The sequence below is a fragment of the Sinocyclocheilus rhinocerous genome, unplaced genomic scaffold (assembly GCF_001515625.1).
Source record: "Sinocyclocheilus rhinocerous isolate Xijiao unplaced genomic scaffold, SAMN03320098_v1.1 scaffold698, whole genome shotgun sequence".
NCBI classification, from domain to species: domain Eukaryota; kingdom Metazoa; phylum Chordata; class Actinopteri; order Cypriniformes; family Cyprinidae; genus Sinocyclocheilus; species Sinocyclocheilus rhinocerous.
Window position 1 is genome coordinate 129,249 of NW_015663501.1, and position 16,646 is coordinate 145,894.

At 39.7% G+C, this 16,646-nt stretch overlaps 1 protein-coding gene across 1 annotated transcript in view; it reads right to left on the reverse strand.

Annotated features, from left to right (window-relative positions):
- Positions 1–16,646, reverse strand: part of LOC107728903 (transmembrane protein 236) — a 122,307-nt gene that overhangs the window by 81,529 nt on the left and 24,132 nt on the right. Inside the window, exon 3 of the mRNA XM_016539218.1 lies at positions 7,151–7,274. Coding sequence (XP_016394704.1) covers positions 7,151–7,274 — 124 coding nt within the window. The remainder of the gene's footprint in view (positions 1–7,150; positions 7,275–16,646) is intronic.

The following is a 16,646-nucleotide window of genomic DNA, read 5'->3' on the forward strand; positions in this document are numbered from 1 at the left end:
ACTTTTCCAAGTGACTGCTGCAGAACGCACGCGAGAGAGAGACGAGGCAGCGCAGATCGCGCGTCTCATAAGTGAGTGGGAATTTACCGAACGTGGCACTTGCAGGAGTTAACACTGTATGCAATACCCGCCGCAACCTCACACCAAATTTCAGGCCGTGTAGATAGGCAAGCGTAAATCATTTAGTAAGCAGAAATCCGAAATTTACCTCAACATATTAAGTTAGAGGAAGTTGCGACTGAATTTATGCTTGAAGAATGCGCTTCCAGCAGCCGTGATAAACAGTTGGCGGTTAAAGTTTTCTATGCACAATTTGATTTGACGAAAGTCACGAGACCTATTACTCTCTATCCAATCAGGTTGATGGATAAAAATAAAATTAAAATAAGCATGTAACGACCACAAACGGAGGAAAATAGCGGAGGAAAAGTATCGATACATCACTTAAAATGTACTCAAGTAAAAGTCAAAGTACAATTTTTAAACTACTCAAAAAAAGTACAATTACTGATAAAAACTACTTAATTACTGTAACGTGAGTATTTGTAATTCGTTACTTCACACCCCTGTACACGACCAAGGCAATGCAAGTATCGTACATTTAACTAAACGAAACAGAGGTTTAGTATAAGCTATAGACCCCGTTATAAACGGCGCTGATGGTTTTACTCAGCTGGTTAACTTATTTTCTTTTTTTGAGTTTCTGATCCTGCTTGTGAATAATGTCCTTTTACGATTTTGATCCTTGCTACATGCTCTAATGCATTATTAGACTACTTTAAGAAGGTTGTTTTCTGTGGCCACGAAAATATCCTTTCTTAGAGTTGATATGAAATTACACCAAATGTTCACTGGACGAACAGATTAGTTGATGGCGATTTAATTCTGCTACAGTTAATACTGGCACCTCATATAAATAATTGTAATTAATCATAATTAATTGTAATTATTTATATATATTTCCCTTTTGAGCTAATTTGCTACATTTATTAGGCTTCCCATCCATTTGGCACGTATGGCAAGATCGGCAATACTTCGAAACATCAGATTTAATTCCAGGCCAAAAGAAATGACGCATCACGCGATAAAGTGTTTTAGTGACGTCCATATGACCAGCAACATTATCTTGCGCAACACTCAGCACTTGTTTACAAAAACTCTTAGGGACTACCATCTGATAAAGCGTGTCCCAGCCTGAATTATCTGATATTGAAGGTGTCCATTTTCACATTAAAATTCCATCTTCATAAAAATAACCAATTGGTTTTCTCGCAACATCCTCTTTTGTGACAGCAGAATCTCAGCAGCACGCGAGCGACGGATCTTGTTTTTTACGAAACCAGTTATCAAATCGGAAAGAATATGCAACTTCACAACTCCCATCTCAATTCCCTGCACTAAAACATCTGAGCCACAGTACGTTTCCTTTGAGAATGGCAAAGCACTTTCTAAAATGAAGGACTGAGCAGTTCCTGTATCACGCAGCCAGGTAACAGGGACTTGATCCTCCTCTAGACCACTTATCGAAATCATACCTTGACCAATAAAAGGTTCAAAAACAGAATCAATTTCGTACTATTCCGTACCAACAGTTCGTACAAAGCCAACACTTTTCGCTTGTCTAAACTTATTTTTCTTTTTCAAAACGGGACCGAAAGCAAATGACCAGTCTCGTGACAATGAAAACATTCACGAATGTCAGGTGATCCTGACAATTTCGTTAATTTGGTTGTTTTGGTTTTATCCGAATTCGCAGAATACGGTAATTCTCGCAGAGCAGGTACTGCAAACACATTTTTGTGCATTAATACAAATTCATCAGCACACACAGCGGCCTTGGCAATAGTGGAAATCTTTTTCTTTTTTAAGTATACCACTATTTTATCTGGCAACGAATTCTTAAAATCCTCAATTAAAACGAGTTCACGAAGCTGCTCAAAATTAGTCGCTTTGCTGGACTGGCACCACTTATCAAAGAGAACACCCTTTTCACGAGCATACTCAACGAATGTTTGTCTTTTATGACCGCAGAATCTCGGCAACACGCTAGCGACGAATCTTGTTTTTGCTCGATAGCAAACGTCGCACGATCAATAGACAGTAACAGATCAGCAGAATCAGCGTCAGCACCACCGACAGGGAACAGCGACATAGACACGGACACCTCAGGCTGCAGCGAAACCGGGTCAGAATCATCTTTATCCACAAAGAAACTGTCGGAAAGATCAACGACATCGGGAAATTTTCGTGACTGGGCTCGAGTAATCACACATGCAGGGAACACAGTTAAATCTTCTGCATCTTCTTTACTTAAAGCAGAAATTACACTAAACGGATTCTCATTGACTTCAGGAAGAGGAAGTACTTTTTCACCTGCCAAATCATTTCCAACAATCATTGTAACTCCCTTCACAGGTAACTGCGTTCGTACAGCCACTTTTACGAAACCAGTTATCAAATCGGAAAGAATATGCAACTTCACAACTCCCATCTCAATTCCCTGCACTAAAACATCTGAGCCACAGTACATTTCCTTCAAGAATGGCAAAGCACTTTCTAAAATGAAGGACTGAGCAGTTCCTGTATCACGCAGCCAGGTAACAGGGACTTGATCCTCCTCTAGACCACTTATCGAAATCATACCTTGACCAATAAAAGGTTCAAAAACAGAATCAATTTCGTACTATTCCGTACCAACAGTTCGTACAAAGCCAACACTTTTCGCTTGTCTAAACTTATTTTTCTTTTTCAAAACGGGACCGAAAGCAAATGACCAGTCTCGTGACAATGAAAACATTCACGAATGTCAGGTGATCCTGACAATTTCGTTAATTTGGTTGTTTTGGTTTTATCCGAATTCGCAGAATACGGTAATTCTCGCAGAGCAGGTACTGCAAACACATTTTTGTGCATTAATACAAATTCATCAGCACACACAGCGGCCTTGGCAATAGTGGAAATCTTTTTCTTTTTTAAGTATACCACTATTTTATCTGGCAACGAATTCTTAAAATCCTCAATTAAAACGAGTTCACGAAGCTGCTCAAAATTAGTCGCTTTGCTGGACTGGCACCACTTATCAAAGAGAACACCCTTTTCACGAGCATACTCAACGAATGTTTGTTTGGCAGTTTTCACGTGAACAAAATTTTTGACGATAAGCTTTGGGGACAAGCTCATAGGCTCTCAACACAGCAGACTTAATCTTATTATAATCTAAACTGTCATTAATAGACAGCATCAAACAAACTTCCTGAGCCTTTCCTGTCAAACGACATTGCAACAAAAGAGGCCACATTTCTTTTTGCCAATGCTAAGCTACAGCAATGCGCTCAAAAGCACCGAAATGCAAATCCTCACCAATGGGGACAACAGCAGGTGCAGTCTTAGACTCATCAGGCGGCCGGCGACCAGCTTGCGTCTCCAACTCACATTGTCTAAAACGTAAAAGTTGTGTAGTATGCTCTTGACGCTTAATTTCCAAATCAAGTTGCTTTAATTTAATAGCGAGTTTTAAATCTTCCGTCCCTAACCCACTAATGGCGCTTTTCCACTGCGTGGTACGACTCGGCTCAGTATGGTACGACACGGCACGGCTCGGCACGGTTTGCGTTTCCACTGCAGTTCAGTACCGCTTTAGAGTGGGTGGGATTATTCACATGTCGTTATAGTCGCGCCGCCTCTACTACCACGACTCCTAAAAAAAACTTTTTCATTCCGCGTCGCCCCATCAAGCTCTCGCTGGATCCGCTCCTCTGCTATCAATGAGAGGAACGTCTGTTCTTCCGCAACAGACAACAAAACTTTTTGGTTGTTAAAAAAAAGGTGCGCTCGTTCAAAACAGTTGCGTTCGATCCTTCGCTGGCTGTGCTGATTTAAATCTAGCGGTTCTGTTGTGTTTGTGTCGCAAGTTCAGTGACGCAGGTAGTGACGATTCTCTCCGGCCAATCCGTGATCAGCAGAGTTTACACGTCACGTTTTGGTAACGGTACAGTTCACTTGGAACCCCAACCGAAGTGGTACTAAAAAAAGTACCAGGTACCAGGTACTGTACCCAGTGGAAAACCCCCCAAAAGTGAACCGTACCGAGCCGTACCGTGCCGTATCATGCAGTGGAAAAGCGCCATAAGCGAGCGCAGCACCGGATCACTACTCGGTACCAGCTCTTCATCACCTGAGTCTTATTCAATCTCCTTAATAACCTCTCTTTCAGAATTGTGAGATGCTATCAACACACCCCGTTTAATCAAGTTTATATTACATCCCGCACTTCTTCCTTGCGAGCTGCTTTTACTACAACAATATCATAATAATTAGCAACCAAAAACAAATCTTCTTTACTACATGATTCCAATGCTTCAAACGAAGGCTTTTGTCGAAATGCCTCAATACTAAAATCCATCCTTATATTCCTTTCCCCGCCACACAAGAAAAACTGCCAATCAAATTTACTCACCAGCAAAACGAAAAGGAAAATACATACCATAGGACGAGCCCTCATTTGTTACGGCCCATTTTAATAGGGTGAGAGGTGAATGAGTGATGTTAATGGGATTCTGACCACAGCCAACAGATCACCAAAGACAACAAATATAAGTTTAAACAATTTATTAAAGAAGAGTGAAATGAATGTAAGGAGCATTAGCTTCGGAGAGGCCCAAGGCCAAAATAACAAACAAAACAACTAATAAAATAGAGAAAAGATAAATGACTTATTTATAAAGAAAAGAAAAGTACAAATTAACTTCCCTAACTCCCTAAACAAAAACACATCGCAAAATTAGATCAAAATAAATGGCAGACCCCTCCTATGCTCCAAGAATTTTCTTAGGATAAACAGAATAAATCACAAATATAAACAACAACGAACAGTAACCACAAAGCTGTTGGTGATCTATTGACGGAGGCAGAATCCGCAGCTCTTCACGCCACAGAAGCAATCGCCCAAAGTGAGCTCTCCATGTGTTGGTAGCGCCGCCCTTTTAAAGTCATCCACTTCATAATTCATCAATCACGTTCCTTGATGAACAGCCAATACCTGCACACACACACACACACACTCACGTACACAAAGCAAGACACACAAAAACAACAATGCCAGGGATCGTAGCACACATTACCTACAAAAAAGTCTCTTGGTTCAAAATCCTAAACCCAGCAGGAAGTAGGTTATTTTGAATTTCCTGTACGATTTTTGTGCAGTTTTTGCCATTTCCAGGCCTCGTACTTTGACAAACTCCTCCTACAGTTTAAATCATCATTAAATTGCAAAGATCTTGAGTTTTTGTCAAGGGGAGTGTCCCTGGCGGCCTGACAAAGTTTGATATTTCGCCATGAAACAGGAAGTTGCTGTAACTCAGGCAAGCAATGTCCGATCTGCCCCAAACTTCACACGTTTGATAGGTGTTCTGTCCTGAACAAATACCCATGCCAAAATTCAGTTATAGTCATAGCGCCACCTGCTGGCAACAGGAAGTGACATGTTTAACATAAAACATGCTAGCAACACCTAGCTAAGTGCTAAAACATGCTATTATTGCAGAGAAACAGGAAGTTGATGTAACTCAGGCATGCAGTGTCCAATCTGCCCGAAACTTAACATGTTTGATGAGAGTCCTGGCCTGAACACATCTATATGCAAAGATTCAGTTTTAGTCATAGCGCCACTTACTGTCAATAGGAAGTGACATGTTTAACACTGTGATGCACTATTAGCAACACAGTAAAATATGCCATTGTGTGCTAAACATGTTAGAAATATGCTCAAACATGCTAGCAACACTTAGCTAAATGCTAAAGCATGCTTTTAACACCATCAAACAGGAAGTTGTTGTAACTCATGCATACAATGTCCAATCTGCCTCAAACTTTACATGTTTGATTAGAGTCCTGGCCTGAAGACATCTACGTGCTCATATTCGGTTACAGTTATAGCGCCACCTACTGGCAACAGGAAGTGACATGTTTAACACTGTGATGCACTATTAGCAACACAGTAATGTATGTCATTGTGTGCTAAGCATGCTAGAAATATGCTCAAACATGCTAACAACACTTACTAAGTGCTAAAACATGCTATTAATACCATGAAACAGGAAGTTGTAACTCATGCATACAATGCCCAATCTACCCCAACCTTCACACGTTTTATAAGAGTCCTGGCCTGAACACATCTAAAAACCAATATTCAGTTATAATTATAGCGCCACCTGCTGGCAACAGGAAATGACTTGTTCCACAGTAACTTAAACATGAAATGTCTGATCTGCCCTAAACTTCACATGTCTGATAATAGTCCTGTCCTGAACACATCTTAAAGGGTTAGTTCACCCAAAAATGAAAATTCTGTCATTAATTACTCACGCTCATGTCGTTTCAAACCCGTAAGACCTACGTTCTTCTTCTTCCGAACACAAAATATGACACAGCATACGCAGTTTACGTCCAGCGGATACTCTCCAAAATGGTGCTACAGGGTGACGTGGAGGAGACGAATTGTTGAATAAAGTCGTTTTTAGAATTTGTGTTCCGAAGATGAACGAAGGTCTTACGGGTTTGAAACGACATGAGGGTGAGTAATTAATGACAGAATTTTAATTTTTGGGTGAACGAACCCTTTAAGCCCAATATTCCGTTATAATCATAGTGCCACCTGCTGGCAACAAGAAATTACTTGTTTTACACTAACTTGAACATGCAATGTCTGGTCTGCCCCAAGCTTCACATGTTTGATAAGAGTCCTGGCCTGAAAACATTTACATGCCAATATTCAGTTATAATCATAGCACCACCTGTTGGCAACAGTATATGTCATGCTTTACACTAACTCAAACATACCATGTTCAATCTTCACCAGACTTCACATGTTTGATAAAAGTCCTGGCCTGAAGACATCTACATGCCAACATTCAGTTATAATCATAGCGCCACCAGCTGGCAGCAGGAAGTTTTGCACATGTAAATGACTTTGACATATTCCTCCAATATTTACCACTTTAAATGCATATTGTCCACTGTTTGCTGTTTTCCTAAAGCCACCGAGTGGCGGTGAGCCCGGGTGCGAGGGCCCTTTCATCGCTGCTTGCAGCTTTAATTTATATTGTGTTTTTATTTTGAATGTGTTAGTTAAATGAAAATATTTTTTTTTTACCTTGACCAGTAAGTCTGCAATGTCGGATTCTTTCTACTATATCAATGCAGATCAGAGAAAATAGAACCAATGACACTGGCAGTTCAGCAAAAGTGTCCAACCTCAGATTATGTCTAATCTGCACCTAAAAAGGGAGATAGAGAGAAAGAGAGAGGAATACAGTAAGACATAGAGATATGTACATTTTTTCAGATGTATGTTTTTTCTCTTTGCACACCAGTGTTTTGTGTGGTTGTTTTTTTTTTGTTTTTTGCGAACAGAGGTCTTGGAATTTAAGAATTTGGAATGCTTCTCCACAGGCAACGGGTTTTTTTTTTTATTCACTGATGACTAAAGCAATCCCAGCAAACACAGAGCATTCCCCTTACATTAGTATTTGGTTCTTATTTGGTTATTTTTTGAGAACCAAATAATACAATTCTAGGAATGGTCTTTTTAAATTGCCTCTATTGCGTATTTTTGAAAATTAACTTTCATGCAGTGTGTAATGTATGTGAATGTAAACAGTCTGCAAAGTTGTAAAGCTGAAAGTGCATAATAAAAAAAGTTATTGTCTCTCAAAAGAGTTGACTCTGAATCGCTAAAACAAGTCGTTTTAAATTCGAATCCCTTTTCTGTGAAGTTCACACGTCGCAAGTTACCACACTTGCATAATGCCCGCTTATGTTCTGCGTGGACATCCCCACGAAAACTTGAACCCCCTCAAATTTTGACAAGACACTGCTCTGCACTGTGGCAGTAAATTTGTTTATTTTCACTTCCAAAGGATGAGGCTGTGAAGAATCAGTGGATAAAATTCATCTATATTACGATACCACAGCAGTAAACCGCGAGTGCAGCGCGTTAGCATTCCGTTAGCCTGTTAGCTTGTCATTCGCGCCTACTGTTTCCTTCTCTCTCTCTCACTCTGTTTATTTTCTCTCTCGCTCCATTTTTCACGAGTTCATCAAACTACTGTGGTAAGTCGGAATCATTCAACAATCACGGTGAGTAATGGCTTCTCCTGTTATTGTCACTTGCACTGCTTGCTATAGTGTAGCTTTCTCTGTCAGCAGCGAGGGATTAACATGTGAGAAATGCAAGGAAATAGTTTGGCTGACAGAGAAGATCTCAGAACTAGAGACAGACATCCAAACTTTAATTGAGGATAGTAAGAATGTGAGGGCCTTAGATTCGGCTTTGGATGGGACTAGCTTAGCGAGTCCCACACATTGTTCGGTTCCGGTTGCAGAGCCCCCGCAGCAGGGCGATTGAGTGACTGTGAGGCGGCATAGTCGCGGGACAAAACACTGTTTTTCCATTCTGATTAAAACATTATACAGGTTCTCCCCACTCAGTGATGCACCCACTGAGAAACCTGTTGAAAGAATTGACTAATTGGGGCCCAGGTCAGGAAGCAGACAGATAGCCGCCTATCTGCTAGCCGCCTCACGTCACAGAAGTCAGTTAATTCTCAGCACATAGAAACTCTTTCACCTAGATATCATACTATAGAGACTGTGTCTGTTCTCTGAACTAGCAAATACAAAAAACGTCCAGAACAATTTAAGGGTAACAATTTAATTGTTCAACAAATAAAAAACTGATATAATACAGATTAAAAATGTATAAAGCTTGGCTTGATGAATATTAGATCCCTTTCTACAAAAGCGCTTTTTGTAAATGAAATGATCACAGATCATAAATTAGCTGTGCTCTGTTTGACCGAAACCTGGCTAAAACCAGATGATTACATTATTTTAAATGCGGCTACCCCCAAGATTACTGTTATAAACACGAGCCACGTCCAAAAGGTAAAGGGGGAGGTGTTGCTACAATTTATAGAAATATTTTCAGTATTTCTCAGAGCTCTGGTTTCAAGTATAATTAGTTTGAAGTAATGGTGATTCAAATAACATTACCTAGAGAAACAAGTGTTAATGATATATCCCCTGTGACGTTTGTACTGGCTACTGTATACAGGCCACCAGGGCACCATACAGATTGTATCAAAGAATTTGTTGATTTTCTACTGAGCTAGTGCTGGCTGCAGATAAAGTCTTAATTGTTGGTGATTTTAATATCCATGTTGATAATGAAAAAGATGCATTGGGATCAGCATTCATAGACATTCTGAACTCTATTGGGGTTAGACAACACGTCTCAAGACCTACTTAGCTAAAGCTGCAAATTCAACTCCCTGTTACAAATATGGTAGAACCATCACTTCTACCACTAAAGACTGCTTTGTAAATAATCTTCCCGATTTGTCTCAATTTCTCAGCATATCCAATAGCTCAGATAAACTTGATGGTGTAACAGAAACTATTCACTCTCTCTTTTCTAGCACTTTAGATATGGTTGCTCCTTTGCGATTAAAGAAGATTAAGGAAAACAGTCCGACACCATGGTATAACGAGCACACTCGCGCCTTAAAGAGATCAGCTCGGAGAATGGAGCGCAGTTGGAAGAAAACAAAACTAGAGGTATTTCGTATTGCATGGCGGGAAAGTACTTATACTTATAGAAAAGCTCTAAACAATGCTAGATTTGCTTACTTTTCATCTCTCTTATAAAGAAAACAAACACAACCCCAGACATTTATTCAATACAGTGGCTAAATTAATGAAAAATGAAGCATCAACTGTCAGAGAGTCACAGTCACCACAATCAGCACCGACGTTCACAAGATCACAATCACCTGCCTTCTGATTCCCCGCACCTGCCACAGCTCATTAAGCCTCCTTTTATCAGTGCTCACGCTTCACATAATTATTGTCCGGTCTACCGTTCACTACATCGAACCTAGCCGAACTCTCTCTCAGTTAACCTGTGTGTTTCCTCACCGCAGAAGTTCCAGTTTCTCCACCGCTCCACAAGATCCCTGCAAGATTCCTAAAGACAGTCACAGCAAGCCAAGCCATCAGAACCTGATCACCTCACGCTTTACTCACCTCAACATCACCTGGCTCACTTCACAGTCTCCTGTTAATAAATCCTTGTTTGACCTCTACCTCTGTGTCTCCTAGCCTGTGTTCGTGAAATAAACAGACACAGACCTTTCCCAACAGCTCAGCAGTAATGACTTTATGAACTTAACTTCCAAGATCGATACTACTAGGGATAAAATTATAACCATGCAGCCGTCAGCCACAGTATCGCATCAGATAGCGCACTATAGATACCCTGAGGAACAATTCCACTCATTATCTGCTATAGGACAGGAAGAATTGTATAAACATGTCAAATCATCAAAACCTACATGGTTAGACCCTATTCCATCTAAGCTCCTAAAAGAGGTGCTTTTAGAAGGCATAGATCCTCTTCTGAATATTATTAATTCATCAATGTCTTTAGGATATGTCCCTAAAACCTTCAAATAGGCTGTTATTAAGCCTCTCATTAAAAAAAAAACACACAACTTGATCCTAGAGAATTAGTTAATTACAGACCGATCTCAATTCTCCCTTTTCTGTCAAAAATACTAGAAAAGGCAGTGTCCTCTCAGCTATGTTCCTTCTTAGAGAGAAATTGTATCGATGAGATGACTCGGAAAACAGTCTAACATCATGGTCTAACTAGCACACTTGCACCCTAAAGAAAGAATCCTGGAAAAAGGAGTGCAGCTGGAAGAAAACAAAACTAGAGGTGTTTCGCATTGCATGGAGGGAAAGTACTTCCTCCTACAGAAAAGCCTTAAAAACTGCTAGATCTACTTATTTTTCGTCTCTTTTAGAACAAAACAAACATAACCGCAAGTATTTATTGAGTATAGTGGCTGAGTGCAGTCATGGCCTAATGGTTAGAGAGTCGGACTTGTAACCCGAAGGTTGTGTTTGAGTCTCAGGTCCGGCAGGAATTGTCGGTGGGGGGAGTGAATAACCAGCACTCTCTTCCACCACCAAAAATAATGCATCAACAGGTGCTGACTTTTCCCAACAGCACAGCAGTAATTACTTTATGAACTTCTTTACTTCCAAGATTGATACATTTAAGATAAAATTATAAGCATGCAACCATCAGCTACAATATCGCATCAGATAGATCCCCTGAGGAACAATTCCACTCATTCTCTGCTAAAGGAGAGGAAGAATTGTATAAACTTGTTAAATCATCTAAACAGATAACATGTTAGACCCTATTCCATTTAAGCTACTTAAAGAGGTGCTTCCAGAAGTCATAGTTCTTCTTCTGAATATTATTCATTCGTCATTTTTATTAGGATGTGTCCCAAAAACCTTCAAACTGGCTCATTAAGAAAAACACACTCCTAGAGAATTACAGACCGATCTCAAATCTCCCTTTTCTGTCAAAAATACTAGAAAAGGCAGTGTCCTCTCAGCTATGTTCCTTCTTAGAGAGAAATTGTATCGCTGAGAATTTTCAGTCAGGATTTAGACCTTATCATAGTACAGAGACTGCTCTCATCAGAGTTACAAATGACCTGCTTTTATCATCCGATCGTGGTTGTATTTCTCTCTTAGTGCTACTGCATCTTAATGCTGCGTTTGACACTATCGACCACAACATTCTTTTGAGTAGACTACAAAATTATGTTGGCATTAGTGGAATTGGATTGTCGTGGTTCAAATCTTACTTATCTGACCATCATCAATTCGTAGCAGTCATTCACAAGTACAGTATGGAGTGCCACAAGGCTCAGTACTAGGAAACCTACAAATTTGCAAAACTAACGGAATGCATAGTTGATATAAAAACTGGATGACTAGTAATTTCCATCTGCTAAAATCTGGGGAAAAAAACTGAGGTTTTAATTATTGGAGCACAAACCTCTGCATGTAATAACCTAAAACACTGTCTAACACTTGATGGCTGCTCTGTTAATTTCCTCATCATCAGTTAGGAACCTAGCTTTTAAGCATCTTAAAAATATATCTAAATTACAACCTATGCTCTCAATGTCAAATGCAGAATTAATTCATGCATTCATGACCTCAAGGTTAGATTATTGAAATGCTTTATTGGGTGCTTGCTCTGCACGCTTAATAAACAAAATCCAGCTGGTCCAAAATGCACTGCGATCTCAAAACTCTGGCCATTTGATAATACCTAGAATATCAAAATCAACTGCGGGCGGCAGATCCTTTTCCTATTTAGCGCCCAAACTCTGGAACAATATGCCTAGCGCTGTTCGGGAGGCAGACACACTCTGTCAGTTTAAAATCTAGATTAAAGACCCATCTCTTTAACTTGGCATACACATAATACACTATCGCACCATGCTGGTGTCGTCTGGCCAGAGGAGAACTGGCCCCCCGACTGAGCCTGGTTTCTCCCAAGGTTTTTTTTCTCCATTTCTGTCATTGATGGAGTTTTGGTTCCTTGCCACTGTCATCTTTGGCTTGCTTAGTTGGGGACGCTTAACTGATTGCACAGACACTATTGGAAGAGAGCTGAACTGGATGAGGACATCACTGCATCATCAATGACCTGAGTTTAGCTGGAAAAAATTACTCCGTTATTGTCTTGCATTATTGACAATCTATTTTCCTGTTTAACACTGTACAGCTGCTTTGACACAACCAGTATTGTATAAAGTGCTATACAAATAAAGCTGACTTGACTTGACCTGACTATTGTTAAGTCAAACTGAAATAAAAAAATAAAAAAATAAATTAAAAAAATTATTTGTTAGCCAATCAGAGTGAGGGGCAGAAATAAAAGAAACAAACAAAAAAAGTGCACAAACATCCAAAACATCATCATATCCCGGAGTGGCAGAACTTTAATTTTGATTTTGTAGATGAAAGGATGTGGCTGGTGAAGCGGAAGATGCAGAGTCAATTTGTGACACAGTAAATGTGTTTGTGTTCAGCACAGAGAGAATCCGTGGCCTTACTGTGTTTATCTGTTCATTGTTTAACTATTTCAAGTTAAATGTAGTTCAGTGTAGCAAATATCAATGTTATCAAGTTACGAGTTTATTGATTTGCTTATCTTTGATTGTGTTTCAATTGCTGGTGGAGTGACAATAGAATATTTCTGACGTTCATGCGCGAATAAGCTGATTGTTAAAATAATATAATTAATCAGATTTCATGTACATGCCTTGTAACTCTGTAACTGTAATTGTCTGAACTGTGCTGCAGATTACACTTAATAAGTGTATTAAGTTTACTAATAATATCATTGAAGAATGCTGTATGTCAAGAACAGATACAAATAATCAGATGACAGCAATGGATGTTTAAGGAGTTTATTTGCAATTAATTCACATACGTTGTTCTTTTGTTTCTGTTTAAAGGTTTTTCACCTTTCTGCTTTAACTTATGTCACCTTTCATCATATTTGATGCAATAAAAAGAAGAGTGGAATCCAGTTAAGGCCTCCATTGATGATGTGTCCCTCCCTTTCAATCGGTGAAATTGTGCACGAAAAGAAATAGCTTGACAATGAAAATCCAGGAAACCAGTAGGAACTGGAAACCTGTGAGACTCAAAGAGACAAGTTAGAAGATAACAAAATATAATTTGAAGAATCATACATTCCTTCCTAACCTGCTGACAGAAGTCAGAATGGCAATCATTTCAACAGCTGAAAGCAGAAAGGACGGTGGAAAAAATAACATTCACATGACTAATCAACACTATATCCAAAACCTGTAAAGACATGACAGAGGATGATCTTCAGGACAGTTTAAATAAACTCACAAAGCAAGCAGAGAAATTTATGGAAGTAAATGATGATCTTGAAGCAGGCATTATTGCAGAATTAAAGGCAGAGCTGGACAAGTCAGCAGTGTTAACAGGACAGCAAAAGATGACCTTGAGAAAACTGCAAGTGAGTCTGAGTTAAAACTGAATGAAACTAAAGCTCTTCTTCAAGAAACCCTGTGGGCCAGATATGGAGATATTGAACTGTCCACTGCACTGCAGGTTGCTGAAGCTGAGAGTGAACGAGTCACAGCTGTAGTTCCAGGTGGTAATCACAAAGCATACAACTTCATGCTCATTCACCTTCGAAATTTGGTGAGGACTGTGAAAGATCTGTACAGCAAGTGGCAATAGTGCATCCCATCAGGTGATCAGAGAAATTTCTGCTAGTGCCTGAAAGGAATCAAACTCAGAAAGCTGATTTCATTCAGGCAAGATGAGAGGAGGAGGCAGAGAGAATAACACCTCCACCGATGATCTCCACTTACCCCATGGCAACAATTAAGTTAAAGCCCACAACTCCGCCTCAACACATATAATGCAGCAGACATAATTTTTCGTGTCTTGGAAAACTGCTATGGTAGAGTAACAGGAATAGCAATTGAAATAGTGGAAGACTTGCAAAAGATCTCTGGTATTAGATGTCACCAACTACGGAGAATTGTTGAATTAATTCAAGAGGTAGAGAAAGCACTTAGAGATTTGTATGACCTTGGAAATACTGGCGCTATTAAGAACCCGCTAGTGACAAAGTAAATTGAAGGAAAACTTTCTGAGAGTCTTAAGAAGGAATTGCTCGTCCACATCTCTGACCAGCAGAGTGCTGTCACACCAGACAACCGGTTTGACATTCTTTTGACATTCCTCAAAAAGTAAGAGAGCATCTACGAGCAGCTTAAACAATTAAGACTTGAAGAGCCAAACAAAAAAGAGGTAAGAACCTAACCAAGATGGGCAAGAACAAAGCCCATAGAATCAAACAGTGACCAGACAGGGTGTGTAGTCTGTGGTGACACTAAGCATAAAAGGAAGCTCTACTTTTGCAAGCAGTTCTGGGCATCAAAGCTAGCAGACAAGAAGGCTGCAGTAAGAAAACTAGGAGCTTGTAAAAAGTTCCTTGAGGTCCATGGGGAGCAAGACAAATTACAGGTCTCCTATGAGCTACTAAGGAGTGCTCTTTCTAAATTTCAAAGAGCTATGAGATCAGCAAAGTCTAAATACTTTTCTAATCTCATTGAAAGATGTCGTAATAATCCAATGACTCTTTTTAAAACCATAAATGCTGTAGTGAATCCAACTACTAGTGTATTTCACCAGAGTGAGTCTACAGTTTTATGTGAAAATGTCTTGCATTTTTTATTTATTTTTTGTAAATAAGATAAGGGACATAAGACTGAATATTGTGCCATCAAATTATGATCTAGCTGCGCCTTCTGCATGTCAGGTGGTTCTTGATTAGCTTCCAATGCAGATATGGCAAAAGTACACACATCATTCACACATTCTCTCAAGTAGAAATACAGATACTCATGTTTAAAAATACTCTGATAAAAGTCGAAGTACTGAATACACTTTTTTACTCAAGTTAAAGTAAAGAAGTATGGGCTCTGATATGTACTTAAGTAAAAAGTAGCCATTACTACTAACTGTTTTAGTGTCACGCGGGTAACAGGACCTCACGTCATATAAATACCTAATACAAAAGAACTTACATTTCAAATTTTGTTAGCTAATGAATGTATCCAGGCTGAACAACCGCCATGTAGGACACGGCTGGAATGGGACAAAATTTCACTCATCCAGGCCGTCCCATACACCCACAACAAATTCTGAAACCAGGCACAACACTACTTTTTTGCATGGCCACCACATAAAAAGGTTTAAATCCTTAGGCTGGGGCTGTGCAAAATAACTATATTTTCTAAATTGCCTAAATGTCAAAATTAGTACAACAATAACTACACCATCACAATATATTTAAAGAAAAATCCAAATATTGATCACGTTGTTGCATTATCATGAGTCATATTTTTCCCTTTTGAAAAGTAACTATGGTTTTATTACAGTAAAATTATAGTAACCATAGTTTTACTATGGATGTGAGGCCACTTGTGCATTTTGAGAGAGAGAGAGAGAGAGAGAGGACGCTGTAGGGGGAGAGTGGGGACGGTTGCAACACTTTTTGCATTTCCTTTAGTTTTTCAGAGACTGTTTGTATTAGAAAGCCAATATTTTAACACAATAAAGCCACATCCATCAGCTTCTCACACACACTACTGTAACATTGTCACGAATCCTGTCCATGGACTTCTGTCCGATTGCCACCAGAGGTCACCCTCCCATTATATAGACTTTCACACTACACCAGGGGTGCCCAAACTCGGTCCTGGAGGGCCAATGTCCAGCAGAGTTTAGCTCCAACTTGCCTCAACACACCTGCCAGGAAGTTTCTAGTATGCCTAGAAAGAGCTTGATTAGCTGGTTCAGGTGTGTCTAATTGGGGTTGGAACTAAACTCTGCAGGACACCGGCCCTCCAGGACCGAGTTTGGGCACCCCTGCACTACACAGACTGTTGCTTGTCACTCTGGACTACATTTCCCATCATCCATTGCACTGATTGCACACAGCTGTAACCAATAACACACACTATATTACACCCACTCAGATCCTTCTCAAACTGCCGAGTATATTGCTCTCCTAGTGGTAGCACATTACAGAGCCAGTTTCCTGCCCTAGTTTCTAGTCATTAGTTCCTAGTCATAGTCTTTTCTTGCCTGCTTTCCCGTGTTACCTGATTCTTGCCTGTTTATCTTGGATTAACCCTTTGCCTTTCTGTTTCGGA